Here is a 19,392-nt window from a genome sequence, read left to right as displayed (position 1 = left end):
GTACTGTTCGGTGCTGATTTTTATTGCTGCTGTTTCTGCTAACCAAGTTGGGCATGCGCGATTGATGGGTGAGTGGCGTACGGGTGATTTTTACAATTCGCACTATCATGGCTAGTTGAGTTGCACTTGCTGCACGAGAGGGGGCTGGTACACTTCTTCTTCGTGTGTCCGTACTTCAAACAATTCCTACACAGTAGGGGCAGCGGGTAGTACAAACGAGTTCGTACTTTGAGAAATCCAAAGTGGATGAACTCTGGAATAACGGTACTGCTGATAGTAAGTATCAGCGTGGGTGTACCAATAATTCCTGCGGGCGTTTTTTTGGTGATTCTACGAACGTCTATCACTTTTTGGGGCAACAATTCAGCTAAGAGCTCTTTTTCTTCCATTCCTTCAGCTTCCTGGCAGGTAACGACACATTTGCGTTGGTTTAAACTTGGGTGACGTCCGACAATGATAGGAGTACCATCGGTGAGACAAGTTAACTTTGCCAGTTCTCTAACTTGATCTTTACTCCTACATTTCAGTACGTACCATTCATTCTTCTTTTCGAAAAACGCGCCATCAATTTTTCCTCCGGCTTTCTGTTCCACGGATCGTCCAATTAAGAACGGGTTCTGTGGAAGTTTATGTCCATCTGCTGCTTTCAGGGTCAAGTAGTACAGTCTTCCGTGCAGGTTTTGTGGATCCATCCATGAAGGTATTGTCCTATCAGGGGGTTCACCCGGCGATGGGCTCATCGCGCCGCTACAACTTCTCACTTTTTAGTTCAAAAAACAATAGCCTTTGTCGAGGACGAGGACCGAACACAAAAGGCGACCGGTCTCGTTCGAGGCTGAAGAGGAACTGACCTGTGAATATGAACTTTTTAAAAACTCAGTCATCTTAACTTGGAGATCATGATAGAGTAGGAATGCATTTTTTTGGGGTTTTTAATGCCTGGGCGTTATCTAACCCCTACAAATAATGCACGGCCGGTTCCCCATTATTTTTATTTCAGGTCAAAGTCTATTGAGAAACTATTAAGTACCGTGTCAAGTAAATAATAGTTTCGAGAGGCATTTTATAATTCGGACAACACCTAACGATACAGGGAAATGGTAGTCACGTTAAGTTTGTTTCGCAAATGTCCAGACTCTATTGCTAGGAATCCGGTAGAAAAGTTCTTCAACTGTCTGGTAGAATAGAAACTACTTCCAATCATGTCATCGATTTGTTCACTGTCACGACTTTGTGGATTGAATGAGTGTAGAGTGAATGACGAAACCAAAAAATGTATTCACTGTCATTATGAATTTCGTCTAGGCTAGCTTGGTTTTATTTCGCCGTCTTTCGAAACACGTGGGGGAGAAATTTTTTTTTCTCTCATTCATGCCCTACTGCGGTCAACGAATATGAATTCTTTGAGCCCTGATCCGGTGTCCAATTCACGTACGGATCGGAATATTTCAACCCTGAATGCTAAAAAGTTCCAAAGAATTCAAGTTTACTACCAATCATCCTACCGGAATCATCGTAATAGAAGCGGTTGCTTCGAATGGTTGAAGATTTCTTCATTTTCATAAAAGCTGGAGTAACAGTTAATACTGAAATCTACAAGGATAATTTGATGAATCAAGTGCTTCTGTGGATTCAGAAAAACTTCGGTGAACCTGAGAATGTTGTTTTCCAAATAGATGGAGCCCATGCCATTACTCGAAATGAACACAAACCAGGATGGAAGTGGATAAAGTCCGAATTTGAACCCCCTCGACTTTTTTATATCGGCGTATGTTCAAGCAAAAGCCTCAGGATTTTCTCACCCAAGTATCGATTCTCTGGAGCAGTGGTTTTCAAAGTGGTCCCTACCGCCCTCTGGGGGGCGTTGAGACCTTCCAAGGGGGCGGTAAGCTCAACTTTCAAATTTGGGGGGCGTTGGGAGGGCTCAGGGGGCGGTGAGGTCATATTAAAATTACCATTTTCACAAATCACGAAACAACATAAATTTCAAATGACAGCTAGTTAGTTTAATGTACAACAATAAAATGACGTTACAGAACTAAACATCATTTTATAGTCAGGTTTAGGACTAAAAAAAATTGTTATTTCACTGAGCTCCAAAGAAAATATTAGTTTTTGTACCTCAATCACTAACAGACTTTTTTCAATTGTATCCGATTTTGTCTGCGATCCATATCTATGTTGATCCAGTTTTGTTAGTTTATTTGGATTATTCTCAAACGAATTTGAAAACTAAGATATAAATTCTTTCAAATGAATTGTCTTAGTAGAATTGCTGAACAAAAGCTGTGTAAAAAGGCGACATCAGTGATTCGATCATATATTTTTGGAAAGGAAAAAATACAGAATTCTGACTTTTTAGCCTATTGAACTTTTATTTGTAAAGTTCATTTTTTTTATTATTATTTAAATCGATTCAAAATACCTGCAATTTGCCATTGATAAATTTTCAAATTACCAGAATTAAGTAATTAGAATCTATTTTCAATTTTGCAAAACGTTTTCGCAAAATTTCATTAAACTCTGTCGTTAAACAGATCAGAAAGAATTTTGAACATACTGAAAAAAGCCTGATAAGACGTAATGGAAGAAAAGGCTTTGACTTGTAAACCACTGCAAAGAGAAAAATACTATTTTCATAATAAAAATAAAGCAATAACTTTTTTGAAATTTATTGGTTGCAAATTAAAAGTAAACTCGAGCAAAGTACGGCAATATATCTATAGTTCATTTGAAAAAAAAAATTCAACACCTAAAAATTATCACAAAAATCATTAAAAAGTTGTGAATGAAGAATGAAGAATGAGTCAATCGGTTTTTTAAAGATTTCAATCATCTTTTAGCTTTTTTCCATTTTTTTTTTAATTCACTCAGGGGGGCGTTGAGCTCGAAAATTTAGCAAAAGGGGGCGGTGAGACAAAAAAGTTTGAAAACCACTGCTCTGGAGGCTACCATCTCTGAGGTTTGAGCTTCAATGTCAGAAGCTTGTATTGCAAAGGTATGGTCCCGATTCAGATCTCGCCTGGAGAGAGTAGTTGCGAACTAAAGTAAACGAGTTATTGTTTTTTTTTTTTAGATTATCCTTATGTCTGGATGAATGAAAAAGTTTTCAAATAATTTTTAAATCAAGAAAAGTGTTTTTGAACCTTGATGACTGATTTTCGCATTTTTTTATGGGTCATACTGTGCAGGTCATTTACAAAATGATAATGGTTGAGTATGGTTATTAATTTTTTTTTCGTGCATCCATTGTGACTTTACCAGTGCAGTGATACCTTCATATCATTCATTAATTTTTGTCATCCTAAACCCGTCAATAGCATATACAAAGACTTAAATGGTGAATGATATTTAACACAAGTTAACAGTGTTTCTGGTTTATTGGTTCGATATATTCTGGTTCACGTGATTCATGAATGGAGGAAGCTTTAATTTCATAATTTATATTTTGTTTTCAATAAAAACCTCCATATCTATCACTGGTGATGTAACACGATTTGTGCAAAAAGCAATCTTCTCTCTCAAAACGGTAGCAATTCCTCCTAGTTTTTCGAATGCAAATATACTGCCGATGGTCTAGAGTTGCTTGTTTATCTTTCAGCATTTCGTATCAATACGTTTTTCCAAGCCTAGTTTTGCGGCAGTGGCGGCAGCGTTTCCCTGTTTCTCATTAAAACCGTCCCGTAGGGACGAATCGTGAAGTAGTATAAAATCTCCACGAACGACAGCAGACTGGCCCCCACAAACAGCCCGGTTGTGCCTCCTATCGAGACTGATGGAGAAAAAAAAAACACAACATGAAAGCAGAGAGAAAAACAGTTGGTTGATTAGATTAGCACTGCGTTAAATATATCGATTTAATGTTCGTTGAGGCACAGTGGGAAAAATAAGGGTTTTGAGATGATTGAAAGAAGTTCAATGTGAACGAACTCCGGTATTACCGTGCTGCTTCAAAACGTTATAGATTTTTTTTTGTCAATTAATCTATTTTGATTTTCAAACGTTGAAAATATTAACAAAATGCTCACAGAATGTGAAGTGATAGTTGGAACGCAATTTTCATCGTTTTCCTCCGATTGGGGAGCCGCCTTCTGAAAAATGTGGATCTTTTTACGATTTTGCGTGTCATTCTTACACAAGGGCGGCAGGGGTCATGCTAATCTTCTCCGTCTGACCGAAGCTAGGAAGGACTCAAAATGTAATTTCTCTACTTTGAACCAGAGTGCGTAGCTCAACATCGTCTCATTTTCTCCAAGGGTCTTGCTCCCAGTGGGCGCATTCGATCGGGTTGACACTTACCGACCAGATCGAGCCGACCGCGTACCACATTCCGTTTGTAGCGCTCCGTTGGCAGAGCCGAAAGCCCAATCTCGATGGTCGAGAAGCGGTTTTCCGGGTTGTGGTAGATACTTTCGCGCCAATCATGGACCACCGAAATGTCCACCTCGGTACAGGACGGCAGACAGTCACAGACGACGCCCTTCTTGCCGGTAGACCACTTTGGGATCACAATCGTCAGCTCCTCGTAGTGGGTATTCAGACACACCAGCCCGGTGATGTTGCACTTCAGAGAGGGATCTGGACTTAGAATAGTGATGAAGTTCCTACGTTGTTTTTCTTCTTCAGGAAACTCACCCATATTCGGCATCAGGTGACTGGTACAATTACAGATGGCCAGTTGTTTGTCCTTCCGGCACTGAACGGAACACGCGCTGTAGCTGTAGTAATCGTGAACATTAAGAATGTTCTCCTCCGGAAAGCGGCATTTCCGCTGATCGACACTAACCTGAGTAGTTTCGGAATCGTTTTCAATGTCCTTGATTGAGATTTGGCGCCTGGGAGATTAGAAAATTCAGTTAACACATTGCGGACCAAATACGAGATATATTGATTATTCACTCGCAGCGAGTGTGCAACACATAGATGCATAACTCAAATGATATAAATTCTTTAATAGCACTGTATTCTACAAAATTAAACATAACATCTCCTGTAACTCAAAGATACTAAATATATAAATTTCTACACGGTCCTTAATGTGTTAAGTGAGCGTTTATATGAAGAAAACTTAAGCTTTCGAATGACTCAACTTGTACGCAATGTAATAATCCACCAGCAAGACATCCGACTTTGGAGTGATCAGATTCGGCACATCTTCCTCGCCCAACGTGTAGATGTAGGATTCGGTCAGTACTTGAACCTTAAGTTTTCCCGGACCGGTGTACTTATTCGAAATCATGTTCAACCTAGGTGGATTCTTCACTCCCGTTTGTATCGAATTGACCGCATAGCACAGACCCAGCTCGGTTTCCATCGGGATGAAGTACTTGCAGCAGTCAAACGGTTCATCGTTCCAGTAACACTCGGCCAAGGTGTCCTCACAGGAACTCCGAACCAATCGAGCGTAGTGCGAAAAGTTGCTGAAGAAACAATTTTCCGCCGGTTCATCACCGTGACACTCATTCACGGTATGGTAAGATTCCCCCCGAAAATATCCGATCTCGTTCAGAACTTCCTCCAGTGCAAAGTCGTGATCTTCTCCCCATAGCCTGTTTTAAAAGTGTATTAAAAGTGTAATGTAGATCTTTTTCTTACAATAGAATGTATTACTCATCGGCCACCATTTGTATGCGCTCCATGTTGCGCATTTCGCAGACCACGATGGCCGGGAATTTGGTGTCCCAGTCCCGGTAGTTGGTCTCGACCACGAACGAAATGGCATTGGTGCGGAAGGCTTCCAGCGAGGCGTCGATTAGCAGTGCGGACCCGAACCAGGACACGATGACGCAGATGATCCAGAAAATTCTGAAAGAGGCCCATGCTCGGTTAAAAATACAATTTAAAAAAAAGTTCAGTTTTCCATACTGCCTTTTTTAGAACTGTAGTCTTAAAACGCCTAAATGTAGACTTGCAACATAGCCTTGTTATTGGAAAACTGTACAAGACGCCCCAGCGAGGTAAGGCCATACAATTATTTCGCTTGTATCGCTTGTCTATCATTTATTAAGTCAAAATTTCACTTAAACGACTTTTATTTTTATAAACAGAAGGATTTATCGAATCTGCGTTAAACTTGTAATTTTTCATGATTATCATTTAAGGATTTTATGGTAAACAAGCCTGCGCAGTCTTTAATTTTTCCAATCGAATGCACTTTTGGATGACTATAAATATTTTTTTTCATATTCCACTTCCTTGCACGAATTTTAACTAAAACAATCATATCAAAATTGGGGCAGAATGCGCGCAAGACCACGTGAATGACGCTCAAAATTTGAATGCGGTTAACTTTTGAGAAAACCCGAATATCAAAACGAAATATTATTCATTTATTTGCTGACACCCAAAATACTAATATATTACATCAATTTTCATCCTTGTTAAAGTTTAAAAGATGCACTAATATTCGATTTGAAAAAATCATCTGCCTCCTTATTTGCCACGATATCAGACAAGAAATCGAATTTCGTTGCCTACTTTGAGGCGTTTTACCCATAAGCATATCAAAAAGTGTGTTTGAAAAAGCGGAACTTTCGAACGTTTGTCATGTACAATGAGTTTTTGCTATAGCAAAATACGATGAACATGTTACTAAACATTTGGTGTTAGAATCATTATATTTAATAAAATTATTGTTCTATTTCTGACCACCCTCTCGGTATGGTGCGTTCTGTCTACAAGTTTTGGCGTTCTACCCCACCAAAGTGGTCACAAATGCGAAAAACGTGATCGTTTCTTATAACTTTTTTAGTTCACATTTTAGCTTATTGGTGTCTTCGGAGAAGATTGTCAGTAAAATCAGCTCTATAATGAAAAACAAGTGAGATAAAATTTCTAACTTCTCTGTTATAGGTTTTAGCTCTTTGATGTCTTCGACAAATTTGTTTAAAATCAAACATTCTACAACTTTGTCACAGATGTCAAGATGCTAAAATAATTATTCTCCGAGCTATCGGCTAAATAAGAAACTTTAACCTCTAAAAATCAGTTTATTAATAATAACTTTTTTCTGTTAATATTAAGTTTAATAATTTGTTCGATAAAGTTGTTTGTCTTATCAAAATACACCACTTTGTTGAATATTTCAAGTTTGTAAAATGTGATACTGATATTGCAGAGCTATGTTAACCCTCATCCGCATTAGAGTGTCATTTTGACACTATTGCAAGTTTGAAGGCTTGTAACTTTTTTCAGAAGCTTCAAAATACAAAAAATTCTTGGGGGACCCTAAATGAATTCAAAAGTGCTTTAATTTTGTATCTTTTCCTTTTTTTTATTGACGAACCCTGGAAGCCTGGACAAAAAAACTCCCTTTTCCGACTTAGAGTGTCATTTTGCCACTCCAAAAGTAAAATTTATTTAATTCGTTTGAATTATTATGAACTTCATATAAAACTTATATCAATAGAAACCTTGTAATGTCAGTCAAATATGTTTAGAACATTATATATAGCTAAAGCTTCTAGTTTTCTCGTAATTCAGCATGAAAAAAAAATTCGAAAAAACACACCTCAGGAAAACTGCTGTAGTTCATATATTGCATGTTCAAAAAAATATTTGTCTTATGCATATGAAAGCTGAAGTTAATGTCTACATCATGAAGCCAAGAAATATTTTTTTAAATTTTTTTTTAATGAAATGGTCGCAAAAAGTTCAAAAAAGTGGTCTGAAAAACCTACTTTTCATTCGATTGCTTGTAAATACTGTTTGAGCGATGGTAGAGTTTTTGAAAAAATATGACTAAAAAATCTATTAAAATTCTAACATTTTGCTGTCTTTAGATTTTCCATGCAACAAAAATTGAATTTACTGGAATTTTTCAAAGTTAACTACTTTGCGCGATTTTTTTACAAATTGAAATTTCATCTGTTTTTGTGGTCCACCGTCAGGTTGTACCCGGATTTTCAGTGCTTTTGCTTTGTTTGGACCATTCAAAAGTATATTCATTGGAAAGCGAATTTAATCTACATTCTAGTGAAGTGCAACAATTCACGCTGTGAGCTTTCACAAAAATATGAAAATTATAAACGTAAAATCATTCCTGAATTTCTAGAACCACAAGCAGCACGTCCAGCAAAACGTGTTTGTTTGCTCTCCGAGTAGGTACGGTGGGTGGTGATTTGGTCAGAGAGCGAAGCCGACAGACGAAATAATGAAGCAATTGTTATACAAAATAGATTTTTCAACTAAAATCAATAAAATGGAAAATAAAAATTGGCAAAATACCGTCAACTGGGGCATCAGGTTACACTTTTCAACTTCAATGGCTTCTGAAAACTTAATGTCCACAGATAATCATACCGCTTGTACGTCAAAAGTTTTCAGGTTAATGGGACATCAAATTGACGACGTCAGAAAAATTATTGATTTCACCAGTTATTATTAATTTTATAAAAAACATGCAATTTTCATCATTCTAAGAAAAAGGGGTAAGTTGCAATTTGCAACAGATTTTGTTTTTAATTAAAAAATCAAATGAGAACTTATGTTTTTTTTATATAGGTATTTGTGATGTCATAACGCATAAAGCACCAATCGCAGTAATTTATGGATTAGTTTGAATTAAATTTTACATTTTTCTGTCGAAAATATTTTTAATGGAAAGGCATATTCAAGGGAACTGCATACATTTATGGGTAAGATATATTTCGAAAAATTCTACTAGCTAAAATTATAAAAAATAGCGTTAGGATGGATGAAATTTTGAAATATAAACGCGATATGCAAAACCATCTCATTCCAGCATATGGAAACGAGATTTAAAAGGTGAAACTTTGATTTGCATTTTGATGCATTTTAGTCCAGACTGGAAACTGAATTATAAAAAATATTTATCAAAAAAAAATGGTGATGGTTCGAAAAATATTTTTACACCAACAGTGTTGGTATAGAATAATACAAGGAATATAAATTTTGTAGGTGATGATTAAGCCAATCCATCATAATGAACAAAGTTTCTACGGCATCGAAAATGGTAAAAACTTGTACATTTTTCGATTTTTTAAATTTTCTATGAGAGACAAAAACTTAAAAAAAAACTATCTTACGATGTGAGAAGATATGTGATGACCATTTTGTTATCATTAAATGATAACTTTATTACATAATATTAAAATAAAAATTGAATAAGTGTTTGACCATAAACGGCACAAATGGTCAAAATTACATAAAATACAAAAAATTCAAATTGACAAATATTACAAAAAATCAACAAATTACAAAAATAATAAAAACTTACAAAAATCAAATTCATTACAAAAATAACAAAAACTGCCGAAATTACAACAAAAGAAATACAAAAATTAAATAAAAATTACAAAAAACACAGGATCTACAAAACTGTCAGAACTTGAAAACCAAAATTGAAATGAAAAAAATTGGTCATTTGGTTATTTTTGTTATTTGTGTACCGTAAACTGGAGGAACTTTGATCACTTTTTTCATTCATTTTGGTATATTTTGGATGGGGTTGCATATTTGTAGTACCTAAAAGTTTTAAAACACTTACTGAGGTGAGGAGTATAAAACATGACCATTGATTGCAGTAAAATCCAACGACATTGGTGGTTATAATTAAATGTTTGTTACAAAACCAGATTTCGAGTTTCGGGGTAACTTTGATCACTATATTTTTTACGTACCTCAACATCTTCAAAATTATTGTTATGGTGCCATTTAGCACAGAAGGCATCAACATTAATAACAGTAATTTTGCTAGGACTAAATTGATATTTTCAACTTTTTTTTTCAAAAACATTTATAATCAAAAGATGTACAATATTGTTGCATACATCTATGGATAAAAATTATAAACATTTCTAATTTTTTTTTTGGCCTCAAAAACAAATGAAATTTTGCCTGCATGCAATTCCCTAGGTCCTTGCACTGTTCCCATGTTCTTTCTTACTTCAGATTGAACCATTTGATAGGGTTCAATATCCAAAAAGTATCACCAAATGACTATAAAAAAAACACTTCAACTAAACCTAAACAAAGAAAAAAGTTGAACTTTCACATAAAACAACCCATTTGCTCCTAAATGCTTAAATTTGATCAGGAGAGATGTTTGTTTACAAGCCTTCGAAAAACAGATATTTTAGGATTTTTAAATTATATTTTAAGTAGTATTAAAAATCTTATAATAAAAACCAAATTTAGCTTATTTTTGACTCAATGTACAGGCTTTCAAACGTAGTAAAAAGTTTTCAGATATTTTTACTTTGTACTTAGTTAATGATGATTATCTGCAAAAATTTCATGTTGATCAAAGTTACCCCTGAGATCAAAGTTCCCTCAGTTTACGGTACCTGGAATTCGGACCATTTTTGAATTTTTGTATTTTGGAATTTAGGTCATTTTATAAATTTGTGGTAATTTTATAATTTTTGTAGCTTTCATTTTTTTCTTTATATTTTTGTTATTTTTGTAGTTTTTATAATTTTTGTATTTTTTTCAATTTCTGATAGTTTTAGTTGTTTGTCATTTTTGTATATTTCAATTTTTTTTTTAGTTTTTGAAAGTTTTATATTTTTGGTGATTTGTGTGATTGCGGACAAATCCATATGTTTTTTTTTTTAAATATATCAGCTTTCTTATTGATCCAGAAACGACAGAATTCCGTACTGATGCAAAGAATTATTCTAGGTAGGTAAGTTTTGACATTGTGAAAAACTGAGAATCATCAATCTGATGTCAATTTTCTCAGATACCCATAATAAAAATCTAGGGGAGAATGAGGATACTTGATCCCTGGGGATACTTGATTCCTTCGCTATATCTTGAAACAGGAATGTCTTACAAATATCAAATGTTCTAGAAAAATGAGCCAAATAGAACAAAACAACAATGCTGTTTTCTCAACAAATCAAAACAAAAATTTTTCGAGTTATTGAACTTTGTTTGAAAAAATCTGATTTGGAGAAATTTTAATAAAAATATTTATTCTGATATGTCAATCGTTAGAGTATAACATGTACTTCTTAATGCCATGTTTTCAAAGCAATAGTAAACTCTCAATTTTTTATGGGGTAGTTTTCCAAAATATATGTTATGGGTATAATTGATCCCTAGAGCCCAAAAAGATATATTTTTCTTCTGAATGGATCGTGATAATTTGTTATCATGAAATTACTAATATCTGTTCAATAACTAATGTTTATCCAGTAATTATATGTCAAAAAGGACTAAAAATAATGTATTTATCTAAAAACTTGAAAATTGCGCCTTTAAGTATGCAATAACATTAGGGTAGTAGATAAACTTTTAGAAATCTCTTTGTGAGATACTCACAAACCGTGAAATGAGAACTAATATGGCAAAAAATAGTCACCGGACCTTTCATTTTCGGATTTTACAAGATTTTTGACTAGGGTCAGAGCACCTTAAATTAAGGATCAAGTCTCCTTTAGTAAATGATCAAATCTCCTGTAACTTAAAAAATATCACATTTTTTTTAGTCACACGAAAATGCTTCTAGTTCATCTACGAGTCCATGTATCGTTCCAACTTTTGAAGCAAATAAACTTTAAATTACACGCTACCAGAAAATGCAAAAGACGACGAGTTGCTAAATTTTCCCAAAATGAATAACATAAGAAAAGGGGATCCTCTAATGATAATCATTTTACCATTTTGAATCACTCCATTGCCCATAAGAAGGCGTTAAATTTCTTTTGAGACTTCGTCTTCACAGCAGTAATCTAGGCTATTTAGGCGCAACAATTTAAATACAAGTTCGTTAAGCTGACCTCAGCCACGTGCTTCACTTACCTTTCCGCAACATGGTACGAATCATCGGCTATAAACTTCACCCCATGAATAGTCGAATTAAAAAGGTACTCTTTAACAATATCGCTGAATCGTATTCTAGGAGCAACTGCAACCATTATCGATGCAATAAGTACAACTTTTTCGGATGTCAAACCAGCACTAAAATGCTTTGTCTGCCCCAGGGTCGGGTGGACAATAAATTCTCACTGGAAAGAACAGACAATGACAACGGGCGAATGCAATCGAAACAGTAGTTGCGAGGAATATCAATCAGAATCAGATTCGAAACGTTAACATACGGCTTTTTTCTTTTCTGTTCCTTCGGACTTTGTAAGAGGTGTATTTTGATTTGCTGCGATAAGCACTCGAAACATGACAGGTTACATATTGTTTTATTGAGACTAATTACCTCGTACAAATGACTGGCCTTATCGATCCGGAATATCAAAGAATGTAGTTATCGATGATCTCGGAAAGCATATCGGTGAAGCGGGTGCGGAACGATTCGTCCTGCTCGAAGGATTTTACGTGCAGCGCCGTTTTGGCATTGGCATCGTGGATGAATTTTTCGAAACTTTCCGAAGTGGCCATCAAGGGCTTTGCCAGTTCCATTGGTATCAGAATGGTTTGACTGAAAAGGCAACATTCGACCAGTCCTGCCAGCCGATAGAACTTACAGGACGCGTCGAATTCGGTTCGTGGAATTTTTTCGGATAACTTTATACCATGAGCGGCCAGTTCCGCTGCCAATGATTCGTAGTAGATATTTAGCAGATCGTCGAGATATCGGGCACGGAAATCGCTGACCGTTGCAATCGTGATAACAGTTAGGACATCCAGTGCTGGCGGAGCATAGCGCGAAAGTTGATAATCCAATAGAATACCGTCTAGCGGCGATGACAGTCCTATAAAACGAAAATAGCTAAATACAGTATTTTTCTACTTTCTTTGTCAACAAATTAGTGTTGTTTGAATTCGACTGATACTTTTTTCAATCATATTGAAACCTAGTTCTAACATTTGAGCTTACCTTAATTAATATAAATAAATTTATCAATAAACTAAAAAGCTATCCTATTGACTGGACCCTAATCGTTAATTTTTCATTTGGCTCCCTAAAGAATGTACGTATCTATGAGATCTTCCAGCAAATCGTCCATCACATAGCGATACATGTCACAGGAATCCCACGCTTCGGTGCACATTTCAAAGATGGAATTTTCCGTTAAATTTTCAAACGATATCGGAACCGGACATTCATCACAGTCCGACACCAGCCGCTTTGGCAGCAACGTTAGCATCCGAAACAGTACGCTATCAATTAAACCGGCCAGCTTGTATTCCTCACATGACATTCGATAGTCTTCGGCCGACAATACATCTTTCAGGTCGATCTGGAACCATTCCAGCTGCTGTGCCAAATATTCATAATACACCTCGACCAACCGGTCCATGTGAATAGCCCGGAAGGACCGGGTCGTGGTTGTATTCAACACGGACATCACATCATAGGCCGGCGGCGAATAACGTGCAATTTGGAAATCAATCATCAAACAGTTGGATGGAATGGTTCCGGACCGTAGCTCGATGTCGGGATAGTTGAAAGGATTCGGCCGGTGAATGGAAGACCTTTTGCGTCGCCTTCGACCACCGTTTTGTTGCAGAGCGCTAGCACTAGCTTCTTGTACGATACCTGTGTATGACGAGAATGCAACAAAATAAAAAATCAAAGTATCAGAATCGTTTCCAATTCAGCGACAGATGAAGAACATTTGTAGGGTGAAATGTGTTGCGTTGCAAGATTGATCGAAAGAAGGCCATCTTGATACCTAGACAGAAAAGTTTTTAAGCGCTTCGAAAATATTTGCTATGTAAATTGATAAGGAAATCGTTAATATGAATTAATTAAGTATGTGATTGAAAATAACTTATTAGCAAATTTTTAATAAACTCACCTTCAAGGTTTAATGTTACCCTGAAGCTCAAACCCAAAATATCAAATTATAAAAAATATAAATTGAATAACATATCTAAATAATTTAAAAAAAACCTAATCTTTTTGTCAACTTCTCTGAAAGCTAAATCATTGACCTTCTATCCAGTTTTAGTTCATTTCAACAAAAAAATATACTGCATTTATCAATTCAATTTAAAAAAAAAAATCATTAGGAATCTTTCAATAACAGAACTGAGAAATTTCTAATAGTTAACACACAGTTGGATTCCTGACTAAAGAGAGTTTTAAAAGTTTGTAAGGATAAATTTTAACCTTTTCAAATACACAGTTTTGCTTTTTGAATTTGGCAAACCGTCTGAAGGCTGAGCGTTTTTTTGTATTTTTTTTTATTTCTTTTACACCAAAATCATTGTTTGTCAGTATTGAGATTCTTTGCAAATTTTTGAAAATGTTAAACTAATATTAATTTAATTTGTTTTTGTTTTATTCACATTTTGCACTATTTTGTTTTATTCAGAACCATTGTTACGATAGCCAAATTTGTTGTTTTTTTTTTGGTCATTTTTAGTGTTTTGTGTTTGTTTATTAAATTCATAAATATTTTAAATCTTTTTTGTCAATGTTGAGTACCTACTTTTAGCCATTTTATTTGAGATTTAATTGTTGATGATATCTTTAAGCATCACTAAAGAACATAAAAGTATGGTGTTTGTTTTTAAACTATGTTGATCCAGAGAATGTAAATAATTAGAATTTTTTGTTTTAGAAAACCGTTCGTGTCAAAATCGAGAGGGCCCTGTAGTTTTATGTTCAAACTTTTTTCCAGAACTATTGAATCTCTAAAAATCGATAAAACCTCGACGGTTAAGAAAGTTATATCGTTAGCGATTGTTTTGGCAATAAGCGAAACAAGCAATTTTGAAATAGGGTAAATGCCATATTTTACACTTAAAATTTCGATCTGTTGATAGTTGCACGTTTTCGTAAAATGGCTACGGTTGGAACGTTCGCCAACTTGGAAAGCATTAGCTTTGCAAATTAATAACCAAACTCGATAATCGGAAATTTCCTAAAAAGTACGTTAATTAAAACTGTCAATCCAGATTTTATTTAAAAATTTCCTTAGTTCCTTAGTGTCTTTCATGAGAACAATTTTTAAAGCACTTACCTTGAGAAAATGTAATACCTAACCGAATTTTGCTATTTTTTTTCAACAGCTTTATCTCCTCTGAGCGTAACATTACGAATCGATCAACCGAATGAATTTCCCTTTTTAACTAAACAATTTATTCGTTCAACACATAATTATCTACAATCTGCATAATCATATCACTTATTCGATACCGATAATCTTCATATCGTTCAAACCCGTTTATGCTGGCTTTGACGAAGACCTCCGGTTTCCGCGACTCGTCGAACCAATCAGCACCCGGAGCTATCTCGTAGCAGTCCGGTTGCGGAGGCCAATGAAAGTACATGCAGCTTTCGATTAGCCCGGCCAGGTGGAACTCGCGACAAGATTCGAAAAATACTGCCTTCGGTATGAGTGCTTCAAGCGAGAGCGAGGCCTCCGCCAGCAACACACTCAGCTCGTCTAAGTAAATATTCTTCCAGGCTTCGAGATGCACCTCCCGAAACGAGCTGAGAGTAGATATCATGATAAGGGACATCACATCGTAAGCCGGTGGTGCCAAGCGCGAGAACTGATAGTCCACTAGTACGGCTTCCAGGGGATTAGGTGGACAGCACCCGGTTAGTGGCAAGCCGGAAAGCTGATGGATGTCATGGGTGTTGTTATTGTTGTTAGTAGCGTGATTATTACCTGCATCACTGCTTGTGCGCGAAGAGTTGAGTTCTTCGTATTTAAACATAAGATTATTGTTCCACAGATCCCCATGATTGAAGACGTTTCGGTATACGGTAGAAGGTTTTGCGAATTCATAAATCTTTCTTATCACTTGGGGAAACTTTTCCAGGATAAAGTCTAAACGATCGGAGGTTTTATATTTTTCAATACGCTTGATCAGTTCACACAGAGCTTTGATAGCATTGTCCAAGTTTGTTTTGCGAACGTATCTATCGTCATCTATGTAGACGTTTTCGTTCAGATGACCCGAGTAAAGTTGCGTAATCGGTTGTTTGGTTCTTTCTTCAAGGACTAACGAGGCAGCATGCAGTTTGGCCACGGTTTTGAGTGCCACTTTGAGATGGGCATAGTCCAAGAGACTCTTGTTGTTCTGAACCATGCGGTAACCTTCGGCTTTCAGGTTCTCAAAAACCAACAGTTTATCGTCCTTGGTTAAATAAGCACGTGGAGCGAACGGTTTGGTTCCAATCGATACATCTTGCAATCTCGGTATCAAATGGGTGTAAAGTTGGGATTCTTTCTTGAAACATCCCATCTCACGAACGTAATCTGCCAGCTTAGGAACCTGTTCGGGCAAAATTTTCATAAAGAAACTTAAGTACTCTTCTTCGGCGTATTCTTCTTCCTCGGCCGAATAGTGAACCATTTTTTCGCGAAGCACAACATTCAGAAAATAGTGATCCCCGAGGTAGCCAATCGGTTCTTCACTAAGCCGCTTGATGTGGTACGATAGGACTCGGAATTTCGCATTATACTTTTCGCGCTTCTCAAGCAGATAACGTTTCACGATCAACTCGACGTCTTCCTCGGTTAGCCCAAACTTGGCCGGATCCATCTTCGTTGAGTGGATTTGACGAACTGATCTGAAATAGCGTAGCAAATGCGGAAGCTGCGGACCACTACCTGACTTTCCTGATGCGCCACCAATGCATTCTTTGATAAGTCTGAAACGGTAGAACGACAGATCAAACATTATGATAAGATAAAAGACAAACATGTGTTTTTTCGCTTGAGGGCTTGGTTTACCCGCATTAATTTCTAACGGATTAACAACGCTGACGTAATCCTGGGTAATAGCGTATTTTTAGCAGATGATTCAGATTTTCAAATTAATTTTTGGCGAAAATAGATTCGAACGTTTACGAGCCCCTCTTTAATTATTTGAATTTGATTTTATGACTCGGCAATGGAAAATACATAAGTCATACCTACCTACCTACTATTAAAAAAAAAGTATGTAAGGTAAACCGGGGTAAGTGTGGACGGTTTTTCGTATAGTTCAATTTTAAAAAATTATTAAAAAATCAGCAGTGGAGCAAATTTCATAAAATTACATTCAATGTGATGCTTAACATGTTGTTTACAAACGCTGAAGAGATGAGCTCGATAGAAGCAAAGCGAGAAAAGTTATCACGTAAATTGTAATGGACTGCTGGTGTCTTCACTTACCCCGCTTTATGGGGTAAGTGTGGACGGTAGATTTTCCCTTTGATTTCTCAGGAAATTTTCAAAAAAAAATTGTGTTTTCTTAGTTGAATACTTTATTTTATTGATCGAACCGTCCGAAATTTTGAAAAAAAGTTCTTGATACTATTAGTAAGGCATCTTTCAATAATTTTTGTGAGTAATTTATGTTGCAACACACGAGATCCGATTTTATCAAAAACACAGAACAAACAAGTAATTTACCCAACTTTTCCTGATCCGAATGCTAAATATAGCTAAATAATACAATTCATGAAGAATGAAGGACAGAAAGTTGAAAAAATGTGTAAACATCAAGTCTTTTTGAAGCCGTCCACACTTACCCCAGGCAGGGTTGGAGACAAAATTTTAGTTTTTTGTAAATAAACTCTTTTTTCTTCGTTTTTAACCGCCGTTTCTTTTCCTAACTGGTTGTTTGGAATGTAAGGATTGTTTCAATGTTTTTCATCGAGAGCCAGCTAGTTTACGAGAAATTTGCAATTGAAAAAGATGCACATCAACTCGACATCGTAGTTGAAAATAGAAAATTTCAAAAAAGTCGCTGTAAACATACGTTATTTTCTGAATCGTATCTTTTTCACAGTTATTGGATAGATTACAAGTAAACTGAACATTCTGCTTTAAAAGTTTGAGAAAATAGTGCACAGGATTGTTTTAATAGCCATCGTCCACACTTACCCCGCGTCCACACTTACCCCGGTGTACCTTATTAAGATTTTTGTTCAGAACGCTCGACTTAAGCTAAATATTATTTCTGTTGCTACCTGTCGGTAAAATATTGTCTAGTTAGCTTAAAATTAATTGAAGACAATCGAGAGTGACCGAGTTGAATAAGAATTTCAAAGTGTTCAAATCGTGATTAGAATAAGTTTTATGCGTATAAGCATACGAAAATTTAAAAATAGCCTAATGGGTGTTTTTAACAAAATAATAACAAAAAAAAAAGAAAGTAAAGAAAATATACAGTCTTGAGTTACACTATTATTAATGACAAAAGTACAAAAAAAAAGTTTTGAATTTCCAGAAAGCCAAAAATACAATATACTTACAGCTTTAAAACAAGCAAACTACCTAGATTAAGGCGTTTATGTCCAATACAAAATTGACGCGTTCTTTTGGGTTTGATAAAAATAGAAAAGATGTTTGTAACAGAGTAATTAAAAAGTTCTTAATGTATTAAAATTTTTGTGTGTATTACTCTCAATAAAAAAAAACTGAGTTATTATTGTTCATGAATGTTAAATTAAATAAAACAAAATTTAGTTCAATTTTAATACGAAAAAAATATTTCACTTACACTTTGACGGAGTTGGTGCTAGCCGGCCTCAACCAGGGAGCACTACAAATGTTAGTCCATGTTCGATTTCTCTCCGTTACGGTACCTGGCAAAACAAATTTGACAGCCACTGCGCGTTAATGGAATGCGACGTGCATCAGATGGGAAAGTTGTGACATAATTTTACTCACCCGAAAACTGATCTATGGAGAATGTACGAGCAATTTTATTGCATTCCCGGCCAAATTTACTGCCCCAGCTGAACGGCAATGACCTTCTTCCTAGACGGCGTGCTAGAAAAACAAAGGTCACTGTATGAAGTGTGCTGATAAGTGCCCGAAAGCGACTAATTCCACGGATTTACTCACCGAAAACATAAATTGTGCCGAGCTGTGGCATTCACTAGCACCCCGAGAATGGACAACTGATTTCAATGTTTTGACACGAATAGTCTATACGCCGAATCAAACGTGTGCAAAGCATTCATGAAGTGGCTTTCCTATAACACTCTCATTCTCTGTACAACAGCGTTTGTCGGTAGTCGCTGCGCTATTGATGATCGATGATGATTTCACTTGAATTGCACTTAGAAGCGATACTTTATGCACGTATCATCACAGGGCAACTTATTTGTATCTATCAAATCGGGAGCATCTAGCCCTGTCACTAACTGAAAGTGCGTGCCTTAATAAAACATTGAATGAGTTTGCCAATTGATAAGAGGTTTTATTTATATTTTTATTGCGTCACTCATCGAGAAGCGATTGCTGTATTCAAGAACACCTTTAACCTTCCATAGGGGTTTCGCTATTTTATCCATCAGTTAACGGCTGTGCTAGAATTTTCTAGACTGTTTCATTCAGGTACTGTTTATTGTCAAGAAAAAATAAAAAATAAAAATGATCTTTCAAAAGTTTTTACTCAAATTTAGAGTTTAACAAACAAGTTTCTGTTCAATCGTCGACACCACAATATTTTTGAATGCTTTTTGTTCCTCAGAAATGAGAAATGACCACGCGTTAAGTTGACAGTTTAAGA

The 19,392-nt window shown here is 35.9% G+C and overlaps 2 protein-coding genes across 10 annotated transcripts; both read right to left on the bottom strand.

The window, feature by feature from the left end:
• Positions 1-3,388: 3,388 nt before the first annotated feature.
• LOC129743942 (sodium channel protein Nach) lies at positions 3,389-11,982 on the bottom strand. 2 transcript variants are annotated; one of them, XM_055736192.1, is made up of 6 exons: positions 11,770-11,982; positions 5,611-5,805; positions 5,091-5,549; positions 4,636-4,835; positions 4,300-4,578; positions 3,389-3,772 (listed from the first exon to the last, which is right to left on the bottom strand). In XM_055736192.1, the coding sequence occupies exons 1-6, from the start codon at positions 11,883-11,885 to the stop codon at positions 3,630-3,632; spliced, it is 1,392 nt and encodes a 463-aa protein (XP_055592167.1). In that variant the 5' UTR covers positions 11,886-11,982; the 3' UTR covers positions 3,389-3,629. The 2 variants fall into 2 exon arrangements, with proteins under 2 accessions (XP_055592167.1, XP_055592165.1); XM_055736190.1 differs by having other exon boundaries at positions 4,300-4,835.
• A 156-nt stretch (positions 11,983-12,138) lies between these two features.
• LOC129743940 (uncharacterized) lies at positions 12,139-19,126 on the bottom strand. 8 transcript variants are annotated; one of them, XR_008736743.1, is made up of 7 exons: positions 18,723-19,126; positions 18,546-18,647; positions 18,376-18,484; positions 18,128-18,190; positions 15,549-16,537; positions 12,800-13,462; positions 12,539-12,674 (listed from the first exon to the last, which is right to left on the bottom strand). XR_008736743.1 is itself a non-coding variant. In XM_055736189.1 (6 exons), the coding sequence occupies exons 1-6, from the start codon at positions 18,751-18,753 to the stop codon at positions 12,214-12,216; spliced, it is 1,755 nt and encodes a 584-aa protein (XP_055592164.1). In that variant the 5' UTR covers positions 18,754-19,123; the 3' UTR covers positions 12,139-12,213. The 8 variants fall into 8 exon arrangements, 2 of the variants coding, with proteins under 2 accessions (XP_055592164.1, XP_055592163.1); XR_008736744.1 differs by having other exon boundaries at positions 18,376-18,460; positions 18,723-19,125; XM_055736189.1 differs by lacking the exon at positions 12,800-13,462 and having other exon boundaries at positions 12,139-12,674; positions 18,723-19,123.
• Positions 19,127-19,392: the final 266 nt, after the last annotated feature.

Source organism: Uranotaenia lowii, chromosome 2 (assembly GCF_029784155.1).
Source record: "Uranotaenia lowii strain MFRU-FL chromosome 2, ASM2978415v1, whole genome shotgun sequence".
NCBI lineage: Eukaryota > Metazoa > Arthropoda > Insecta > Diptera > Culicidae > Uranotaenia > Uranotaenia lowii.
This window is presented reverse-complemented; position numbering and strand designations above follow the sequence as displayed.